Raw genomic sequence first — 20,912 nt, 5'->3', positions numbered from 1 at the left:
GGTGATTCTGTGACCTATTTACTTAAAAATACATTTTAATTAGAAAACACCTGCACATATTTTTCTAAGGGCAGAGAAAGTCATATGAGCAGCAATATATAAAGTAGTGGTGGCTGGGGGTGGGATAGGGAGAGAGCTCACTCAGTATAGAATCATGAGCACTGGGGGCCCATTCCTAGAAGCCACATACAAAAGTCAGATTCTTGGTGAGCATTTATAACTTCAGCACTGGGAAGGTGAACATAAGCAGATCCGTGGTGCTCACTGGCCAACCAGTCTAGGCCAATGAACAACATTGTTTCCAAAAGCAAAGTGGACAGCTCTAGAGAAATGACCCTAGGTGGTGTCCCATGACTACTTCAGGCATGTGGACAAAAGTGTGTGTGACCTCCTGCATCCACCTGCACCTCCACACACACACAAACATGGACATACACAGGAATGTGATATGGACAAAGTCCAGAGGTACAGCACTTCCTTGTGTTCACAGTGCTGGGCTCAATTTCTAGCACTCTAATTTTTTTTTAAAAAGATAAATAATGAATGGATGAATAGATAGATAGATAGATAGATAGACAGACAGATAGACAGACAGATGGATAAATGGGGCAAGCAGTAAGGAGATGTCCACCTACCTCTTCAACAGTGGTGTCTGAAATGCCATAGCAGCCGATGTTGAGTTTACCCATTCCCTTGTCCAGTGCTCTCAGGAGCGACAGGTAAGCCCCTGAGACTTTAGTGCTAAATGGAGGGAGAACATATACAAGCTCTCCCCCAATATCCTCCTTGAGGTAGGCTTCAGGGAGGTGTGACTGGATCATTGCTGTCACGGCCACTGTGTCACAGATTGCATTTGTGTCTAGATTTGGACTCTGTGGACAAAATGGAAAGTTATGCAAGCTCTCCTGAGTCAGACCACACGCCATCCCTCCAGCCATCCCAAGTCCCACATAGAGACTTACAAGTCACACTCCTCCCAATCTTCCACCCATCAGCCACCTTCCTCTCTAACACTTTAAATCCGTGGCAGTTTTGTGTCTCCATGGCTATGGTACAGTATGCCATGCTGTGGTGTGTGTACCCCTCAAGGTCTCCGCACCCAGGCAGCCAACACGCCCCATTCTCTCACCAGCTCCAGCCCATGGCTTAACTGACACTTCCCACTCCTGCTTTATTTCTGTCTACATTTATAGAAACAAATATTCTATGTAATTTATCATTGACTAACTGATAGTGTGTTAAATAATTTACATATTGAGCATAACATCTGAAATTTCACATTTCACCAAGCCCGAAGTTCATGCACCCAGAACATGGAGTTTATGTTATGAATTCGCTGATGCAGCCCCAGTGCCTAGAATAATGATTGGGTACATCATTCAGCACACAATCCTCTAATATATGAATTTCTAAATATAATGATAAATTATGGTTATTTTGTTTTTGAATCTCAAGGATAATTTTGCTAGGGTTTAAAAGAAAATATAGGGTAGATTAGATGAAAATCCCAACAGCCACTAGGAAAGGAATGGAGAAAAAAGCCATGCCTTTTCAGTTAATCAATGGGGTAGAAATAGACATCTTATTATAGAAGAAAATTTTATTAAAATGACTCCTAATGGCTTATTGCTATACCCATAGAGCAGTGCGTGTCACAAGTCTCATCTGGGAAGCTTCTTACAGTAGATGATAATTAAAACAGATACCATCACTGGATCAATGTACAGAGAATAAGAGACTATGGAGTATTCAGCCATACGCAGAATACACATATCATACCTTTCCTGAAACAGCTCAGGGAATTTCAACGAAGAGGGAGCAGAAAGATTGTTAAGAGCCAGCGGTAGTGGATGACTTCAAGAAAACAGTTTTCTGGACACAACAGGGCAGCTGCACCTATGGACTCACAGTGGTAGGCAGGGACAGTATGCATAAGACCTACCCTAGATCCAGCCAGACACAATGGCAACATGGGGTTGGGGAGATGGGCACAGCATCCCATCACTAGTTGAAAAGAACAAATTCTATTTGGGAGAGGGAGAGTCAGTTTGATTTAGCAGGTGATGACTATCAGGCTGACCACATTCACGGCAGGTCCCTGCTCTTGAAAGTGGTTGGGCAATGCAAATTGGACTTGGCTAGGGTAGGTGTGGAGAAGGAGAAACCAAACTAAAGTTGTATGGGTAGAGAGGGGAAAGGGACAGAGAGAGTGTGGAGGTTGTCTGGGAGTGAGTGTGATCAAGCTACGCGGTATGAAATTTCCCAAAAATTAATAAAAATATTATTTGTGGAAGTAGGAAACAGTACTCATAAGAGTGGAGCAGGTGAGGGCTCTAACAAAGGGGTCCCCATAAGCCTGAATTACTTTGTATATTTGGGGAGTTGTGCCAAGGTAACTCAGATGTAGAGTCATTCAGAAGAGTCACATCTGAGTTACAGTTTCGACTTTACAGTTTAACACTTGCCATTGCAAAGCCACGACGTGACTTCTTATGTGCTCTTCATTGGCTTTCTCTAAGCCAGAGTATTTACATTTCTCTGCAGAGGCTGAAGTGTTAGAGAAACAACAAAAAAAAAAAATGCTGGCAGTCCATCAGTAACCTTTAGAAGGACATCGTTTTGTACAGAGCCCACCACGTGGGCAATTACCAGAAGTTTAGTACATTTTGGAAGCCTAACGCGCATCTATCAAGATACACTTAGGAAGGGAGTGGAAATCTGGGGTTTTTAACCGACACACTTGCTGAGATTTAAGAAGCACATAAGATTGCCTACTGATGGATCTTAGCAATGAGTTAAGTTGGAGAGACTGTCTTCACTCTATAGAAACGTTTAACTCATTACCCATGATACAGTGCGCTTTCTCATACAAACCTTCTTCTTGGTGAGTGTGAGGTGGTAGCCATCCCCGAAAGCTTCCTTGAGGTAAAATGGTGATCCACAGCACCGGAGCCCACCCTGTTCCAGGAAGGCGATGCGGTCACTCAGCACTTCAGCCTCATCCAAGTGGTGTGTCGACAGAATGATTGTTCTTGCTTGAAAATACAGTCGAGAACAACAGACAATGAAAAAAACAAGGAAACAAGGCCCCCACGGGACAGAATCAGCAAGAGTAAATCCTGGGGTTTCTGAGGATAAGAGCGGCATTAACTGAGGTGTGTGAACCTCCATAGCAATCAAAGAAAAATTCAGAAGGCAGCTATTAAATATACAGGAGGGGGTCTTATATGCCATTTAGCAGCAAGTGGGGGCTTATCCAGCTTTACGGCTACTGTCCTTCATTTTCTGTGCACATCAGCTACTTTTTCTCATTTGTCAGAGTTTTACCTCTGTTGTTTCAGTGTGTTCTCTCTCCCTCTTGCTCTCTCTAACTCCTTCACTATAAAAAATGGTAATTTCAAAGACTTTTTGAATATTCCTCTCTGATTAATCCACTCCAGTCTGATTACTTCTCTGCATCACATCCTGTTAGCACTTACTTGGTATGTTTTCAGTTTATTTTCACTTGTGTATGTTTGGTGTCTCTAATTAGATTCCACCCTTCTCTAGGCTCCCAATGAGGCTCGATGAGTTTAAGTCACAGCGAGTACTGGATATGTATTAACTAATTGACCCAGAAATTTCACAGAGAGATCTTAGGAAAAAATGATCTCGCCTCAGATATTTAAAGGGTGTTATACACAGAAAAGCTTCGACTTAATTTTGGGGAGCCATGGTGGTAGAGTTATGACTGTCCTGTGGAGAAGTTATGAAAATTATTCATACCAGTTTTGTTCTTAGATATGACATCCCATATACTTCGGCGAGAACATGGGTCGACTCCAGTGGATGGTTCATCCAGAATCACTACCCTTGATCCACCAATGAGAGCTATGGAAATGGACAATTTTCTCTTCATTCCTCCTGACAATGTTCCAACTCTCTTATGGCGATGACTGTACAGCCCAGTGTCTTTTAAAGTCCTTCAAGAAAAAAAAAATGGTGTCATTATGCTCATAATCAATGAATATATCTTCAATGAGGTGCAATACAGTACTGAAAACATGAAGTCCTTTGTTGTCGTTTATCATCTAATTATTGTCATAAAAATAATTACCAAGAAAAACCACTTCAGTTGACAAATGGCTAGAACATTGGACTTTTTGTGCCAGATTATGTCATAGGAAAAAAGCAATGAACAGAAAAATATCTTTTTCATAAAGAGATTGTTTGTGCATTTGTCCAGAGGAAAATCTAAGGGTTAAGCATCATCTGAACATTTATAATATAACAAGTGGTAATCAGCATACACTTGGTAAACTAAAAAGTCAGATGAGCAATGACTGGAAACGTGTTCATTTTGCCAGGAGTCTCCAAATGGCTCTAAGGAAGCGTATTGTAAGTTATGAAGAACAAAGAGACCTGTGGTGGAAGTTGGTTATGGATAGTTAAGTGTATGAGTGGGCTTACGTTCCCAGAGCAGAATGAATGGAGAATGTGAAAGAACGTAGTCAGATGTGGGATGGAGAAAGGTCGTGTATGGTCTGGTAGGCCTTGCTAAGGGCATTAGGGGATGTCATACTAAGTGTGGCAAAAGCCACTCAAGGGGATGCAGGAATGACGTGGTCTGATTTGCAGTTGTCAAAGCTCACTCTGACAGCTCGTTGATAAGAATCCATGTCTGGGGAAGAGTAGTAGCTGGAAGTCCATTTAGGAGGCTGTGAGGTGTGGCGCCCAGGCAGAAATAAAAACAAAAGATCTGGGGCAACATACAAGGTAGAGTTGAACAGTGTGTGTATAACTGTCTGGAAATGATTATGATGTTAAAATGTATATGTTACCAGAAAGGTAGGAAGCAAAGCAAAACACTTGTGAGAGAACATTTCCCATTGTTATTGCTACCAGAGCTTGACCAACATGGTATATGTCCCTGGGAGAGCTTAACCAGTCGTGTTCTTATGTCTGGATTAACTCACCTTTTCACCTCCTCATGGAGCTGCTTTTTGGTCCAGTGAGGGACTTTGATGGAGCCATATAAGAGGAGGTGCTCCTTGGTGGTGAGGTAACTGAACAAGACGTCATGTTGCATGCAGACCCCCATGTTTTTCCGGACAGTATTCAGGTCTGTCTTGATATCTTTTCCATAGACAAAAATGGTACCCGCTGTGGCACCAAACAGCCCGGTCAGCATGGAGCTGGGAATGAGGATGTGACAAATTAGATATGGACAACTCATTCAAACTAGACTGCAAGACAAAGCATAAATTATGCTGGCAAGGTTGGGGAGGGGGGTTTGCAATGCATCTCTTTAAGTGAAGTCAAGCTGTGAAAGAAAAAGGCATTAAGAGGAAATGAAAAAGATGAAACTGATTTTTTAAGCTTTTAGCTGTTTACAGTGTTGTGTGAACACTACTTGGCGGTAGTGGTAATAATGTTAAAGCCGAGGGTGTCTCTACTTGAAGGCACAGTCTCTCCTTGAACATCCTATGTCTCCTTGGAACCCTATTTATATACTGGCAAATCTCCAATTTATGCCTCTGGACTCGATCCCATCACTTACACCCAGATGAATGCTATGAATCAAAAAACAATGTTGCATCTTCATAAGATGCCTTACAAGGTCCTCAAGTATGGTCTACCCATGGTACTATATGCTTTCGCCTCTATCATTCACAAGTAAATACAGTTTGCACAAAACTATATTTCCTTTTCTTTCTTTCTTTCCTTTTTTTTTTTTTGTTGGAAAGGCTTCAAAATATTTTTTTCTTTTTGAAATTGAGTTTAAAACTTAACATGCTACTTTAATGTACCAAATCCATTTACAAACAACATTAAGCCAGACATAGTGGCATGTGTCTCTGGTCTAGCTACTTTGGAGACAAAACTGTATTGCAGAAGTCATGTTTGCATCTCTGTCTCTTGGTCACTCCATCAACATGTGCTACCACCAGGGGGCAGCAGCCATCGCATCACTGCATGCCTGCATCTTGATCTTCCTACCCTTTCTAGTCTCCTCAGTGCCATTCTCTGTATAATAGCCAAAATATTCCTACCTAAAAAACTCTCAACACCTTTCAAGTGGTTAGTCAGTTGGACGGTTATTTAGAAATCATCTCCTCTCCATTAGAACAGAATCCACAGAAGGTCTAGAGAAGGACTAGATTTCTCACCAGTCTCTCATTGTCCTAAATAATGAATTAAGATAATATGCTATTTCCTCATGACATCCATTGAAATACTAACAACATGTTTCTTTCTGATGTTTAAGGGTTTAGATCTAGACCAATAAAATAGAGCATTCTCAACTGAGGTTATAGCCTCATCAAACACCTTCTTTATCTCTTTTCTCCCTGGCCTCTTATTTCCTATTGGAAAATTTACTTTATAAGTGTTCCATTCTAGAACGCCAACCCCGGCTTTTAACAGGTCGTACACATATGAGGCTGAATGTTTACTCTTATCACGACCTTTGCTTGTCTCTAGTTATTTAGAAAAATATATTGGTCCCAGCATTTGAACTTACTCAAGATGATTAAAAACAAAATGTGGACGAAGTGAGACATGTCCTTAAGGGCTTGAGTCTAAGAGCGTCTTAACACTGATGGCAAATATGCATTGGCCGAGCCCTGGAGGCTCAGCATCAAAGCAAACACACAAACAATAAAATAACCTAAGATTCCTGGAATCCCAGTCCTCCCTTTATCTTGACACAGGACAGTCAGTAGAAAGAAAGAGCAGCCTGTGTGCTGCTCTTGACCTTGACTGTGTATAATGCTGGTGGTTCTTTGTTTCTTCATGAATCAAGGTGAATGCTTTCTCTAATAGGGCAGATGGTACTCTGTGTTCATGCCAGGGTGTGCAAACTCAGACTTATCTCTGGCCTGGGTGGAAATACAAATAAAGAGGGACAGACTGACCTATGTTGCAGTACAGATCCCAGACCAGGGACGAGCCAGAGAGCACATGTGGTTTGAACAGAATAGCACTAGTGAACCCTACCAATAGCTCTTGTCTCAACATGCAACTTTGTGTTGCAGAACACGCTATGCTCGACAGTGGTTCTCAACCTGTGGGTCTTGACCCCTTTGGGGGTTGCATACCAGATATCCTGCATATAAAATATTTACATTATGATTCATAACAATAGCAAAATTACAGTTCTGAAGTAGCAGTCAAATAATTGTATGGTAGGGGGATCACTACAAATAAGGAACTGTATAAAGAGGTCACAGCATTAGGAAGGTAGACAGCCACTGATCTAAGACATGCCAAGAATACTTAATATTATCTGGAAATTATACTGAATTAAACATTTTAAGACACAGAGGAAAGCCAGCACTAAATGCGGCAAATAAGCCTATCCCATGCTGGCCTAAGACACTTAGAGCTCACAATTTGGAATCTGCACTTTAGATTTCGTTTCATTTGTGGTCAAGCTGAACACATACATAGAACATAATAGCTCTGCTTTCTTCTTTGTTTAAATCCTTAGTTTATAAAAAGCCATATTTGTTAATAATATCCTTATTTGACATTTAGTTGAACAATAACATACATTGTTGTGGTTTTGCCAGCTCCATTTGGCCCCAACAGTGATGTAATGTGCCCTTCGTAGAAGTTCAGATTGAGGTTATCAACAGCTGTTTTTGAGCCATAGATCTTTGTGACCCCATGAAGGGCAACTCCAACATGGAGATCCTTAGGTTCAGGTTCAATATTGGAGGGAAATGCACAGTCAGGACCTAGAGAGACCAAGAGAAGAGTTGGAAGCTTGTAGGGAATTAATAGAGCCGGGCTAGACTTTCCTTTAAAAAGTGGAGATTATATAAATATGGTCTTTAAGTTTAAAGAGTTCAGAAGCAACTGATTTTTCATATTCTCTAGCTTTCTTCTGACCTGCTTACGGAATGAGCAAGACTATGAAACCACATTCTCTAGGGTTTATTGTATCTGTCGGAACAAGCAGTTCCCGAATGCAGTATCATAATTTTATGGTCTCTCTCTTTTTTTTTCTCCCCAACAGATCTTAAATATTCAAAAGATAACCCAGAAGTTTTGTTCTCTGATTGGGAAGGATGTTATCAGTTTATGAAATAAATGTTTCCAAGTGGCAGCTTTACAGTAACATGGTTTTCTTGGATCTGCGGCTTACAGAATCCAGCTAAGTTTCCTATCTATACCTTCTGCAGGCAACACCATGACACCACTTGCACGGGGAATCTTTATAGAGACAATAGCACTCACCCCAGAGCAGTAAGGCACTCTTTTTCTCACATCAGCTGTGGGTTACGCTACATTACCCATTTTTGTTTCTTGCTTACTCCTATGACTGGCAGCAGATGGCCAGAGTAAGGGATGCGGACTGTGGGCAAGGAGCACCATTTTTCTCTGCTTGAGTCTAACTGGACCAGGAAGGAATCTACAGTGTTGGCTTAATTACCAGCATATGCTAACCAACTGAGCTAATGAGCCCAGAAGAAGGCACAATTCAGTCCCTGTAAGAATGTAAACACATATGTGTAGACATACTCACCCATGACTAAAGGGATGCTAATTTTATCATTTAGAAAAATGTAACTAAGCCCACTACTTATGCAATTTTAGTGTCATTTCTGATATAATGATACATGTATCGACTTACTTGTCTTATTGGCCGAAGGGTTGGTGTTCTGCATCATGATGTTAGTAAACACTAGGCCATTGCTTTTCTCACGCTTCACCTCTGCGCATCCAAATCGCTCTTTCCAATAGGAAGGAAGGACCGGAAAATACCATGGAGCTGCCATGCCGTATGTCCCTGTGATGAGAATACATAAAAAAGAGTGATTACTAGCTAAACAATGAAACACTGAATAGTTCAGGAAATGACTTTATTTTGTAGAACACCATATAACTTCAAAGGGTGAGTTCCGTTTACAAAGTAACGCCAAAAAGATCATCTCTTTTAAAAAGCAGTGTCAGTGAACTACAGTTACAAATTTGCCCATTTTAAGGGTGCATTTGGATAATTTTTTGTTCACTTACAAATGCAAGCATCACCACCACGGTCCCATGTTTAACTAATTCTGTATCCCCACAGCATTCTCACAGGGTTCCTTTTCATATTCCCTGGGCCCTACCTCAAGTCCCACACCAGCACTCATATGCTTTCTGTCTCAAGACAGTCATTTTTTAAATAAGTGCAAATAAAAGCATACAATTTATTTACCCGTCCACTGAAAATGTATACATATCCATAACACTTAGTGGGAAAACACCTAAATGTGTTAGAAAGGATAACTACTTGAGATCCACAGTGGGAGGCCAGTCTGTATTGTAGAATACATCTCATTATCCATTAAGAAACACAGGTCTTGCCTTGCCGGTGTACCAGGCTTCTATTTGGAAAGAGTGGTTGGACCTGATACTATCACATGATTTTGAATTTACTTTGTCTTTAAAAGGACAGTGAGACAAGAGACACATCAACAAATTTAATCTGAACAATTGGGTTAGTTCAGGGTTTTGTTATACCATTTCAGAGATTTTGTACCACCAGCCAACTATGAGTGCATGTGTATTAGCTGACTTACAGCAATGACAACCACAAGAAGCATCTGTGCAGGTTCCTACCTGGGAAAACATTCCTGACGTACCAAGCAATAAAGAAATAAATGAACGAGTCTGCTAGGATTAGGCAGCACAGCCAGCCAAATGAGGTGGTATCATCCTGAACAGGAGATTTATACATATTTTCCCATTGAAGACCTAGAAATTGAACACAGATGTTTATTCTTCTTCGGCACACATCACAGTTGGACATAAAATCTTAAAGAAATTGAACGTACCAACGCCTTGTTCTTCATATCGTGCTATATATTGGCTTGCATAGCTGAATGCTGTTGGGGACAGCAGGCTCTGGGGAGAAAATGAACAGTGGTGAGAGTGCCAGTAGATCTTACCTGGAGGGTCTCAAAATGCTCAACATGTTAGACATATAGAGAAGATAGAGCTCACTCTCTACGTCTATTTTAAAAGACTAAAGTCCCTTGCCAAAAATATTACAACTAGAGAGACGGGGGGAGAGAGGCAGAGAGACAGAGACAGAGAGAGAGAGAGAGACAGAGAGAACGAGGAAATACTTGGACCATGCCCTTTAACAATCCAAAATATATGTTTAAGCTTATTAAAGGTTGCTCAGAAATTTATAAGGTAGGAAATTACAGAGTAATAGAGTGTGAAGATTCAAATTAAATGATATCAGGGCCAGAAAGTGTTCCTAAACTTATTTCAGGTGATAAGAGTTTTGAGTGAGAATATACTAAAATATTTATTGGTTGAATATTGATAATCACTACAAATTATAAATTTAAGTTTTGTTTAAACCTAGAGCAGTCAGTGTTGAATTAAGGTTATTCATCAAGATCTATGTCTACGAACAGAAAAGCCTTAATATGATGGGGAAACCTTCTGCTTTCTGAGCTTTTAATTCAGTCATCTTAGTTCGCAATTCAGTGCTTCTGAACTAGGCAAAAGCAGAAAAGAATCCTCATTTGAGCACAGGCTATCAGTGCCTCCATCACGATTCCTGCTGGCTGTGTGTTCCTCACGAAAGCTATGCTGACTTTTTATACATGACAACGGTTCTAACATGAGAGGTTCTGAGATGTTTAAAGATTTTAAACCAGAGAAGTCAGAATTCTTGGTAATCTCTAAAACATGGCAGGTAATATTTAACTGTTTAAGAACCAGAGACTTAACAGCATCACTAATGGTTCTAGAAGCTGCCTGCGGGGTTGGGGAGGGGGTGTTTCCTTTCAGAGTAGACAGCAATTAGAAAAGCTAATTAGAAGAGTTAAGTTTATTTTTCTATTGCATTATATTTTAATTATATAAGTGAACTTTCAGCTTGGGCGTATTCGTGAACTAAGGGAGGGAAGTATTTATATCACACAAAGGTGAACTCCAACGGTTGACTTACCATGAATACTTTAATAACGTAGCTCAACTCATCCTCAACTGTAACCAGAACAATAAATGGGAAAAAGGCGATGACGTAGATGAGGCTTCCAATCAGAGCTGCGATGTTGGTGTTGTTGAAGAAGACACTGATGAGATAGCTCATGGCAATCACTGAGAAACTGTAGTCCGAAAAGTACAGGAACAAAATGAAGCCGTTTGTCTTGGGAAGAATATTGCCATACTTGAGGATAACGATGAGGATGGCAATGGTGACCAGTAAGAATCCGATACTCTCTATAAGCCAGGCAAAGAAATGACTGCAGGAGTTCACACCCATCATCTTCATGTACTGGAAGAAGAAGGAGGAGTTAGATGCTTCTTCAGCTGATACCCAAGTAACGATTACTTCTGTATTGTGACAAAATGTCCAAGAGTCTCCTCTTGTATGGAACTATGCATTTGGATAATTTATGTGAATTCTCTTTGATTGTTAAGACATTTTATCAGCTCCTCTTGGATTTTATGCTCCCAGAGTGGCATCCCAACACAGACAATGATTTTGTTAGAGAAGATCCTTCTCACTCATAAAAACATACATTTCTAGGACCCTCGAGGTAGCTCAGTAAATAGAGGCACTTGCTTGACGACCTGGTGACCTGAATTTGATACCAGATCTTACAAGATGATAAGGAGAACCAACTCTTGAATGTTGTCTTCTGACCTCAACAATGTGTGGCCTGCTTGGTGTCTTTCTCTATTTCTCTCTCTCTCTCTCTCTCTCTCTCTCTCTCTCTCTTTCTCTCTCTCTCTCTCTCTCTCTCTTCCTTCCACTGCAGAAAATAAATAAGTATTGAGCACTTGCTTAGTTGCAGAGGTCCTGAGTTCAATCCCTAGCAAAACACACACACAAAAAATACACACACTCTGTATGTACATTATAGTAGTAGCTTTGAGGCTGGTATCTAGCTGACTTCTCTAGATTAAATTGATTTAGATGAGGACATCAAATTTATGGTGTCTCCTCTATTATTTTACAGCATGAACCTGACATTTGCTTAGGGATAAATATTTCAATCTGGTTAAAAAGCCACACATAGTTCAACCTCAAATAGAGATTAGAATAATAAAAGTCTCTATATTTTTTATAACTCTTAATGAACAATGTAACTATTGCTTCTGTTTTGTGAGAGAAACACAATAGATGTGGATTCTTATTATTCAAACTGTGACTCTTGGCATCTATTTATTTATTTATTTATTTATTTAACAAAAAGGCATTCATATATCCACGAACTGAGGTATCTGAGATGCTGTAGGTCAGTTTCTCAGCTAATATTCTTTTATGACTCAGTGATAACCCCAGGGCCAAGACATTCCACTGGAGACCTTCTACCTGATAAAGATCTACTTTTGCACAAATGTGAAGGAGTCTGTTGTCCACAAACTCTCCCCTTACTTCAACCTCAGTAATCTTAAATTTGGTACAAGTGGAACACTGGGGGAACTTGGGCATTCTAGCTTCCAGTTTTAACAATTTATGGTTAATATTAAGCTTATAAATCTAATGTCCTATTGTTAATGTCCCATTTTAAAAATAATAAAATAAATGTTTAACTAACAGTATTATAGTCCAATGTTTTTATAGAATAAATCATGTTTAAAATATATATCTTAATACAGTATAGAAGTGCAATAAGAACAATAATATTGCACTGGGTATTTTATTCTGTAAGCCAATGTAGCAGATTTTACCTTCTGTTTTTTTTTTTTTTTCCAACTTATCACATTTGATAACTCTGCTTGCTCTTGTTACCATGGAGACAGCTACCAGCCTGCCAACAGTCTAAGCAGTGGGCCTTAAGCTAATCACCACTGAGAAAAAGCCAGTGACTTCTCCTCTTAACTTTGTCCTCTCCCTCACCTTCTTCTATCCCTCCTCCTTGGCTCCATCATCTCTGCAATAGACTCCATCTATGTTTCCAAAGAAATAGGAAGAGGGAGTCAAAGCGAAGAAATTGCATTAAGGAAAGATTTGCCATGGAAAGTTTCCCCTAATTGCAAAATTTGTTTTTATTGAAAACAAAATTACATTTTGATTTTTCTAAAAAGAAGCAGCACTCGCTGATTTTACTCCAGAAATTCTCACTGTGTTTCTCACCAGCTTAAGACAATTATTGTGTCAGTTTTGATGGTTACACTTCAGAGATACTTATCAATCCCAGTGTGATTCTGACATGCAACCTCTTTTTATCTCCCTGGGTGTTATTCGAATTTTGAGATTTAGTTACTTATGGATGCTTGAACATAACTAATTGGAACACACATAACTAAACTATTTAATCTTACATGGCCTATAAAACAACAATAACAATGACAAGAGAGGGAAAAAAAAAAAAAACCCGTTCTTCACCTGCAATCAGAATATGAGTCAGAAACATGCTGCTATATTTTCTAAGGTGAATATCACATATCTACGCTATATCAAGGCCATGAAATGTACCTTTTAAGGTACATTATATATTTAAACATGCTTTTCTCTCCTAGTGACCAGCAGTCCCAATTGAAAGTCTATGTTTCTAGAACATTTTTCTATCTGTAGACTTATTAAAAGATAACTTGGCAAGCCCCACAACTAACAATGAAGGTGCCTATCACAATAATTAGGAGCCTTCTAAACTCAAGATGTGATTCTTGTTGTTAAGAGCTGATAAAACTTTGAGACTGGTCATTTCACTTTTCACAGAAACAGGTTGAGCTGGATTCTCCCTGAAGTAATCACAGTTGGACACGCTAGCATGAAAGTTTGGTGCAAAACTTTAGGATTTCATGCCACAAGGACAGCTGTACTCATAACAAGAAAGGACTCTGAGACACACAAGTCATCCATAAATCATCCAGAGTTGCTGCCAACTTTGTGGTAACAAAGAAGACCAAAGTTATGGATGGAAGGTGGGCTGCAGAGAGTGGATGGCTGCTCTTCCTTGACGCTGTTGTTTCGTCCTCAAAGTGGCAGATGTCAGGTGCCTGCTTTGTAATCAAAGAGTCACTTGTCCCAAGCCTCCCTAACCTGCCAGTGCAATTCATCAATATCTGATAACCAGAAAAGCCTCGTACAGAGTACTCAAAGCTGGCCCACTTTACAGCAGTCACCGTGAAAGAGATTCCAGCAGAATTTGTGGGAACATGTTGCTACGCTCCAGAGAGGCTTCTGCGCAGAGGCTAATGCTAATATGGGAAGGAAAGTCACAAATATTCATGGATTTGCTTGTCAGCAGTATTGTCCAATTCAACTGTAGGCCAAACACTAAGTCATTAGGAATAATGATATATTTTATTTTGGCTTTTAAAATTCATGTTAACAATAGATTTTTTTTAAAAAAAAAACTGTGAGATTAAAAAGAATGTGATTATTATTGGGAATGTTCCACATTCCTGCAGGGATGAATGGACATGTTCTGAAAGCATAGAAAAGGTGTTTGCTATGAAGCCCTGTGGTACCAAAGACTCTGTGTTCTTTTTGGTAGTAACTCATAGATACCTTGGGTTGTCTATCTGAACTGACAGGAAAACTCCAAAATTCTGTCTCTAGCTGTATATAAAGTCCCAACAATGGATTCTCAGAGCAACCTGATTTGACCAGCTCTGAAAACACACACACACACACACACACACACACACACACACACACTCCATTTAAAAATAAGAGTTTTTTAGCCAGGTGTGGTGGCACACACCTTTAATCCTAGAACTTGTGAGGCAGAGGCAAGCAGATCTCCGAGTGCCAGGACAGATTGGTCTACAAAGTGAGTTCCAGGACAGCCAGGAATATACAATGAAACCCTGTCTCAAACCTAAAGTAAAACAATTTTTTTCTGTTATAAAATTAATATTTTATAGCTGTAATATTTTAATTGTTAAGAGCACAGAATATAGAACAAATTTCATGAAGGACATTTAAAAAGTATTTTAAGACTTAATTTCAAAAATAGACTTATTGGTTATTAATATTTGTGCTACTTTCAAAGTTAAGGAGATTTCTCAGAGGCACATCATGACAGGGTCAAATATTAATGACTTCACTGAGATACAGCTAAATAGGTTTTCTTGCCCCAATTTAAAAGTAATTATAGAAAGCAAGAAGTACAATGCTGGGTTTTTTTTTAACCTTTGTGTTTTAATTTGAATGAAAAAAGAAGTAGTTTATGGGTACTTTTATACTATAACTGAACATAAAATGATGGCATTGACAAGTAATTTCAAGTTTCTGGTAACCAAAGAGATTGGCCACCATCATTCTGGAAACATCTTAAAATCCTGCACCCCTGAAGGAAAGCAGCAATGACTTTAAAAAGGGGTTGGATGAAAGTCAAGGCACTCTTGCTGAGGACTGTGATGATTAACTAGGTCAGCAGGTCACCTCTCACTTCCTGGGCACACAAAGCTCTTCATCTTGAAAAGAAGGAGTAGCTGTGACCTAAAGGCAGTGGAGAAGACAAGCTGGGGACACTAGGGACACTGGGGACTCTGGGGACATTCCATTTGTGTCACACCTTGCACCAATTCATTTCACAACTATGCTGTATTCCTTTGAGTTTAGGACACCATTGTTTTAAAGATGTGACATTAATTTGCATATAGCCCACAAAAGAAAAATTACTGCTGAATAAGTTATGATACTGTATCAATTATGTCCTGATATCAGAGGCTTTTAATAAGGAGACCAATATCTTAGCAGTGATAAGAAGTAACTTAGGTAACTGAGCACCTCCTCTGTTCTGAGGCATGCCCATTCTGTAAATACTATACTGAGTAAAGTCTAGGCAGAAGAAAAAGACTGAGTTTAGGGACTAGGCTCAAGTGAGGATGACTGGAAGAGTGGCTTCCCAAAGCCTCCACCTGGAATCCCAAGATGACTGAATTTTTTTTCCCACTGGACATCTTTGACCCTGTTGTCATGCAGTTAGAACTTGAAAGCAGATGCCTCCTAAGTGAAGGCATAGAGCTAGCACATAGAAATAGTTCACTGTTAAAAAAATATGCCTTTCATCTCTTCTGCTAAGAGAGGACTGCATTTTGCCCCGACATTTCTGGTGACATACAACAGATGCATTCAAACAGCATTATGCCCTACCAACCGTAAAACAACGTGGTAAGCGTGTGGCACATGCATATGTATACACAAGTATATATCAATACACATGTACAGGTACGTTTGTTGTTTTTATCATGGGTAACATATTTGAGGTAGGTATCTGTTTTGAAGTAGAAAATAGCTCAGTGTCTACCACAGTTTTCTACTTCAAAGTCATCCTTTAATCTTTAAAGACCCACTTCTGAGGCTCAGGAACCTGAGACATACAAGATAGAAAAGACCATGCAACCCAATTAAAGCCTTGAGGTGTGAATTCAAGCTTTCAGATTGTCATTAGGAAACCATGGAACACAGTCCGGAAGACAGCCAGGCTTAAATCAATTTATGAGACATTTAGCAAATTGTAACTGAAAGATAAATGTGAGATGCAAGGTGTACTGGAAAGGGAATTTATTCTTGAAAAGCAAAATTAACCTCATGCCTACATTCATATCTGTGACTATACCTATAAGGGGCTTGCTTGGTTGCCCTGCCAGCTGTCACTCCTCCTTGATAGTATTGGTAGTATTTAAACTTCGTTAGAGCCTATATCTTGTAGGTAATTTACTCTGGAAAAATTACTGTGAGGTTCATAATTATATTGATATTTTATTCAACATTATTTTGATTTTGTCTTCTCAGAAGGACTCATTAAACACCCTTTGTGTTGCGTTTTGAGAAAAGAAAAATAAAGACTGCCTGTGATCTGTAAAATGTTTGTCTTTCTAATTTGCAAGGTGTGGGCTGTGCTGTTTGGGTTTGAATAGGCATGATATAAGTCACAGCAACTAGCTGTCCTTTGACTAGGATTTATTCACAACAGGAGAAGATTCTCAACATACCTCGTGGAGCCGAAGGTCCTTCTCATAAACGAGCTTTTTAACAAAGGCAGCTATGAATACAACCCAGGCGACCATAAGCACGATGGGAAGGGAGTAGGAGACACTGGTGAGGAAGCTGTGGGACAGAAGAGAAGACCCAGCCATCAGAATAAATGCCACCCTGCAGACTGCAGCATGCAAGAAGTGCATACTGCGTGCAAGGAGGTTACTCTCCCATTAGAGAGCGCAGAATAATTGTTAAGACAGCCTCACTATTTATGAAGTGGAAAGCTGATTTAACAGTGGGCTATCATTTTATTATTATTTTGGTAGTACAAGAGTGAAGACACAGCTGGGGGGGGGGAGGCATGTAGAGAAAATTGTCATATTGTTTAAATTTTATTTGAATATGTCCTGGCTGGGAAAATCATTATTCGGCTATAATTACAACACTCAAAACTTTTCTTATCTGAATGGAAGAGTCAAAATTAGAGGATGATTGGCAAGCCAATCTAAAAGTGGCAGTGTCCAGAGTGACTGTATTAATCTTTAAGGAAGTTAGTAATTATAATTAAACTAAAATTTTCCTGAATCAAATAATATAAAATCCAGATTATTTTATTTAAAATGCAAAGAACTTGGATTCTTCAAAGACATTTTATAAATATTTTTGAAATGTCTTTTTCTGGCGATACGTTGTATTAGAGGGACCTTGGAAAGCCCATCAGCCCTACAGGTATTTCTGAGTAGCTGGTCATAACCCAAAAGGTCTCATTTGATGTTTCTCCAAGCTGACCATAAAGTAGAAACACCCTAAGTCTTCCAACATAATACCTGCTTATTTACTATGTCTGAACAGGACAGGCATTTGCTTTTGAACAGTTCCCAGGAGCTGGTGGTGGTAGTAACCAGGAAGGTACAGCTCTGACAATCACAATCCTTCAGAACCGGCAGAGGCAAAGGCGGCTGTTCTTAGTGAGGTTCCACACCAATCTGTTTCGCATCTTGGGCTAGCCAGAAGCCTTTATTTAGAGAAAGGTCCTAAGACCATTCTTACACACTTGAGAAAAAGGCGAATATTAACAGACCACAAGGTCACTATTACTTAATAACACAATAGTGTGCAGAAGTGTATCATTACTGAAGAGATGAAAAACAAATATACAGTTTGCTTCCTGGGGCAGATGTTTATAATAGAACATTTGTTGAATGAATTTTGTCTCAGACCAGGTCCATTTTTGATTCAGTTTCTGGATGTACAATTAGGTAAGGGCTCCCATTAGTTAATGACAGTGCTCTTGTAACACTTCTTCGAAATAACGGCTGTTTTAGGTTTAGTCTAGTACTGAGAAAATGTGGGTACTGTCAATCAGATGGGCATATCTCTTAGTCAACTGAGCTCTCTGGATTCCCTTTTTATGACAGTGATGCTGCTTCCATTTAGGGAGCAGAGATAGGACAAATAAAATAATATATAGGGAAGAATTTTGTATGCTGCAAAGAGTTTAAATTTACATACAAGGTCTTTTGTTCTTACTCTCAGGAAGCATGCAATGTCCTGGTGCCTCTTCTTTAAGGAAACATTCAGGCATCTTCTGCTTTAGGTTCTAAACCTATGGTAAAGGCCTGGTGAATGTCTTCCCTTCATTGGACACATTAAGGAGAAAGGGAGGTGTCAGAAGAGTGTTTGACCACTAACCAGCCCACTTACTTGTCCTTCATGAAGCACGGGTAGGGAACCGCTTGAACCTGGACGGCGACTTCCTGAGAGTTCCTTCCTGTTTGTAACTCAATGATTGCTCTTTCAATACTATCCTGTAGATAAATGAAAGCCCGGCCATAGATCTGGTTGTGAGACGGAGAGTTGTGTGGCCCCGGAGCCCAAATCTTGGTCCTTATGCTCCTTGTGGTCTGTGCTGTCTTCAGACTCATGCGGATGGTATATCTTACGATAGGAGGAAGAGAGACTTTTTCAGAGTCAAAGCCTCTGTGTGAACTTCTGTTAGATGGAAGCTTAAAAATGACACCTAAAAATAAAACGGCAAGAGCGCAAAAGTTACTTCATGGGCAGCAGTGGTTACCGGTCAGAGGGTACACTGTGGGAGCACCCAGACGGCTGAGTTAGTAACAGGACAGTGCATTCAGGTTCTTCATTTAAAAGGATGGATTCTAAGAGGTGTCAAGAACACCAAGGTTCAAAGTTGGAGTTAAAAAATATTATCACAAAGCGGCAGATTAAATACCTCACTATAAGCCACTAATTCAAATTACCAAACAATATTTTAAATAGATGATCTTAACTGATAACGAGGCTTAGCTTCACCCTTTAATTACATGATGCTTTCCATTCTTTATTATTTTTTTTTCCTCAGTGAAATGAGGTATTTGTTGAAGAGTTCTTGAACTTAGACAATGCAGCTGACTGACTACAGGAAGGATCTCATTTATACTGACACGGGAAGCGGCAACAGGCTTCAGACTACTTTTTTTGAGTTCTGGCTGGAATAGGGGGCTGAGAATTCAGTCTGTTTTAGTCCGGAGAGACTCCACCCCTATCAGGACAGCACTTACTTCCAAAGAGTTCATTGCTCTTGTAGAGCTGTTGGGCCATCGTCTCCATCTCCTCCACAGTGTCTGCTGCCTGAATACGGTCGTAAAGCACACAGGAGGAAATATTGACTGTCAGGGAAGACAGCGTGTTAAGCTGATCGATGATGTCAATGTTGTTCTCTAACTTCAGCCTGAGAACATCTAAAGAAGGAGAGAGAGAGAGAGAGAGAGAGAGAGAGAGAGAGAGAGAGAGAGATTACCATCTTTATTTCAAAAGTAGTAAAACAAAATACTGGTTTTTGGTTTTTTTTGTTTGTTTGTTTGTTTTTGTTTTTGGCAAATAGTGCCCATTAAACTAAATTATAACAATGAGATGATGCTGTAGAATTTATTTTTAATATATCTAATATTCCATACCGAAGGAAATGTGTCCAGCTCTGCAGAAATTCCTTAGGAGAATGTTAAGCCAGTTACAAATACGGTCGACCCGGGCTCAAAGGGACGGAAGATAATGCAAAAGTCTATTCTGCTATGATTTAAATAACAAAGGACTAAGGATGAATACATCTTAAAATTATGCATATAGTTGCTGTGGAGATGGTTCAGTGAGTTTAAAAAAGGTACTTGGCAAGCAAGCACAGGGACCCTGACTTTGGATGCTTGGCACCTATGCAAACACCAGGTATGGCAGTGCCTGCCTTGGCAAGCGTTGGGTTGGGAGCAGAAACAGGCAAATCCCTGGAGCCTGCCAGCCAGCCAGTCTAGCTGAACTGGCAAGCTCCATGTTTAATGAGAGACCATGTCAAAAAAAAAAAATAGGATGGAGAGATACTGAAGAAGACATGCAACATCTATTTCTCCGTATGCATATACATGAACGTGCTATGTACATATACTACACACAGAGAATAAATAAAAATGTTATATATGTAATAAACTTTGAGCTAACTATGACCATTTTAAAGAAATAAAACCAAAAAGCTTCCTTACTGTTGGGAATTGGTTCTAATGCTTTGTCTTAATTCGGCTTCCAATGCCATGCTTCCAGACCTGGTTCCTGCCCCCAGTTGGCTTTGATTGGTAATAGACTTGCTGTACAGCCAATGGCTGAGCAAGGAGAAGGAGGCGGGACTTTTAGATTATCTGGGCGGCGGGGAGGGGGAGGAGGAGGAGGAGGGAGAGGAGGAAGAAGAGGAGGAGAAGAGGAGGAAGAAGAGGAATATTGCTATGACTGGGGAGTGGGGAGAGATCAGATTTAAGAGCTGCAGGAAAGAAAGCACCCAACAATGTAGGTGGAAAGGGAATGCAACTCTATTTGGGGACTGCCCAGTTAAAATATAGATTTAGAAAGTGTTTGTAGCCAGGAATACTGGAGGGAAGTGTGTATGTCTTTGTGACCCTCTGGGAGCCAAAGCGATTTAACTAATTCACTGCTATACCTTAGGACAAAATGATGTTCACAAATTTTAAATGAAGGAAAGTCTATACAG

The 20,912-nt window shown here is 39.9% G+C and overlaps 1 protein-coding gene across 1 annotated transcript in view; it reads right to left on the bottom strand.

Moving 5' to 3' along the window:
- Positions 1-20,912, bottom strand: part of Abca12 (ATP binding cassette subfamily A member 12) — a 165,416-nt gene that overhangs the window by 34,462 nt on the left and 110,042 nt on the right. Inside the window, exons 21-32 of the mRNA XM_034498585.2 lie at positions 19,444-19,623; positions 18,584-18,899; positions 16,894-17,008; positions 10,940-11,269; positions 9,807-9,876; positions 9,592-9,726; positions 8,621-8,776; positions 7,535-7,721; positions 4,956-5,174; positions 3,766-3,962; positions 2,875-3,035; positions 636-872 (exon numbers count right to left, since the gene is read on the bottom strand). Coding sequence (XP_034354476.1) covers positions 636-872; positions 2,875-3,035; positions 3,766-3,962; positions 4,956-5,174; positions 7,535-7,721; positions 8,621-8,776; positions 9,592-9,726; positions 9,807-9,876; positions 10,940-11,269; positions 16,894-17,008; positions 18,584-18,899; positions 19,444-19,623 — 2,303 coding nt within the window. The remainder of the gene's footprint in view (positions 1-635; positions 873-2,874; positions 3,036-3,765; positions 3,963-4,955; positions 5,175-7,534; positions 7,722-8,620; positions 8,777-9,591; positions 9,727-9,806; positions 9,877-10,939; positions 11,270-16,893; positions 17,009-18,583; positions 18,900-19,443; positions 19,624-20,912) is intronic.

Source organism: Arvicanthis niloticus, chromosome 3, assembly GCF_011762505.2.
Source record: "Arvicanthis niloticus isolate mArvNil1 chromosome 3, mArvNil1.pat.X, whole genome shotgun sequence".
In the NCBI taxonomy this organism is placed as follows: domain Eukaryota; kingdom Metazoa; phylum Chordata; class Mammalia; order Rodentia; family Muridae; genus Arvicanthis; species Arvicanthis niloticus.
Note: the sequence above shows the minus strand (reverse complement) of the source record. Positions and strands in the feature narration are given on the sequence as shown.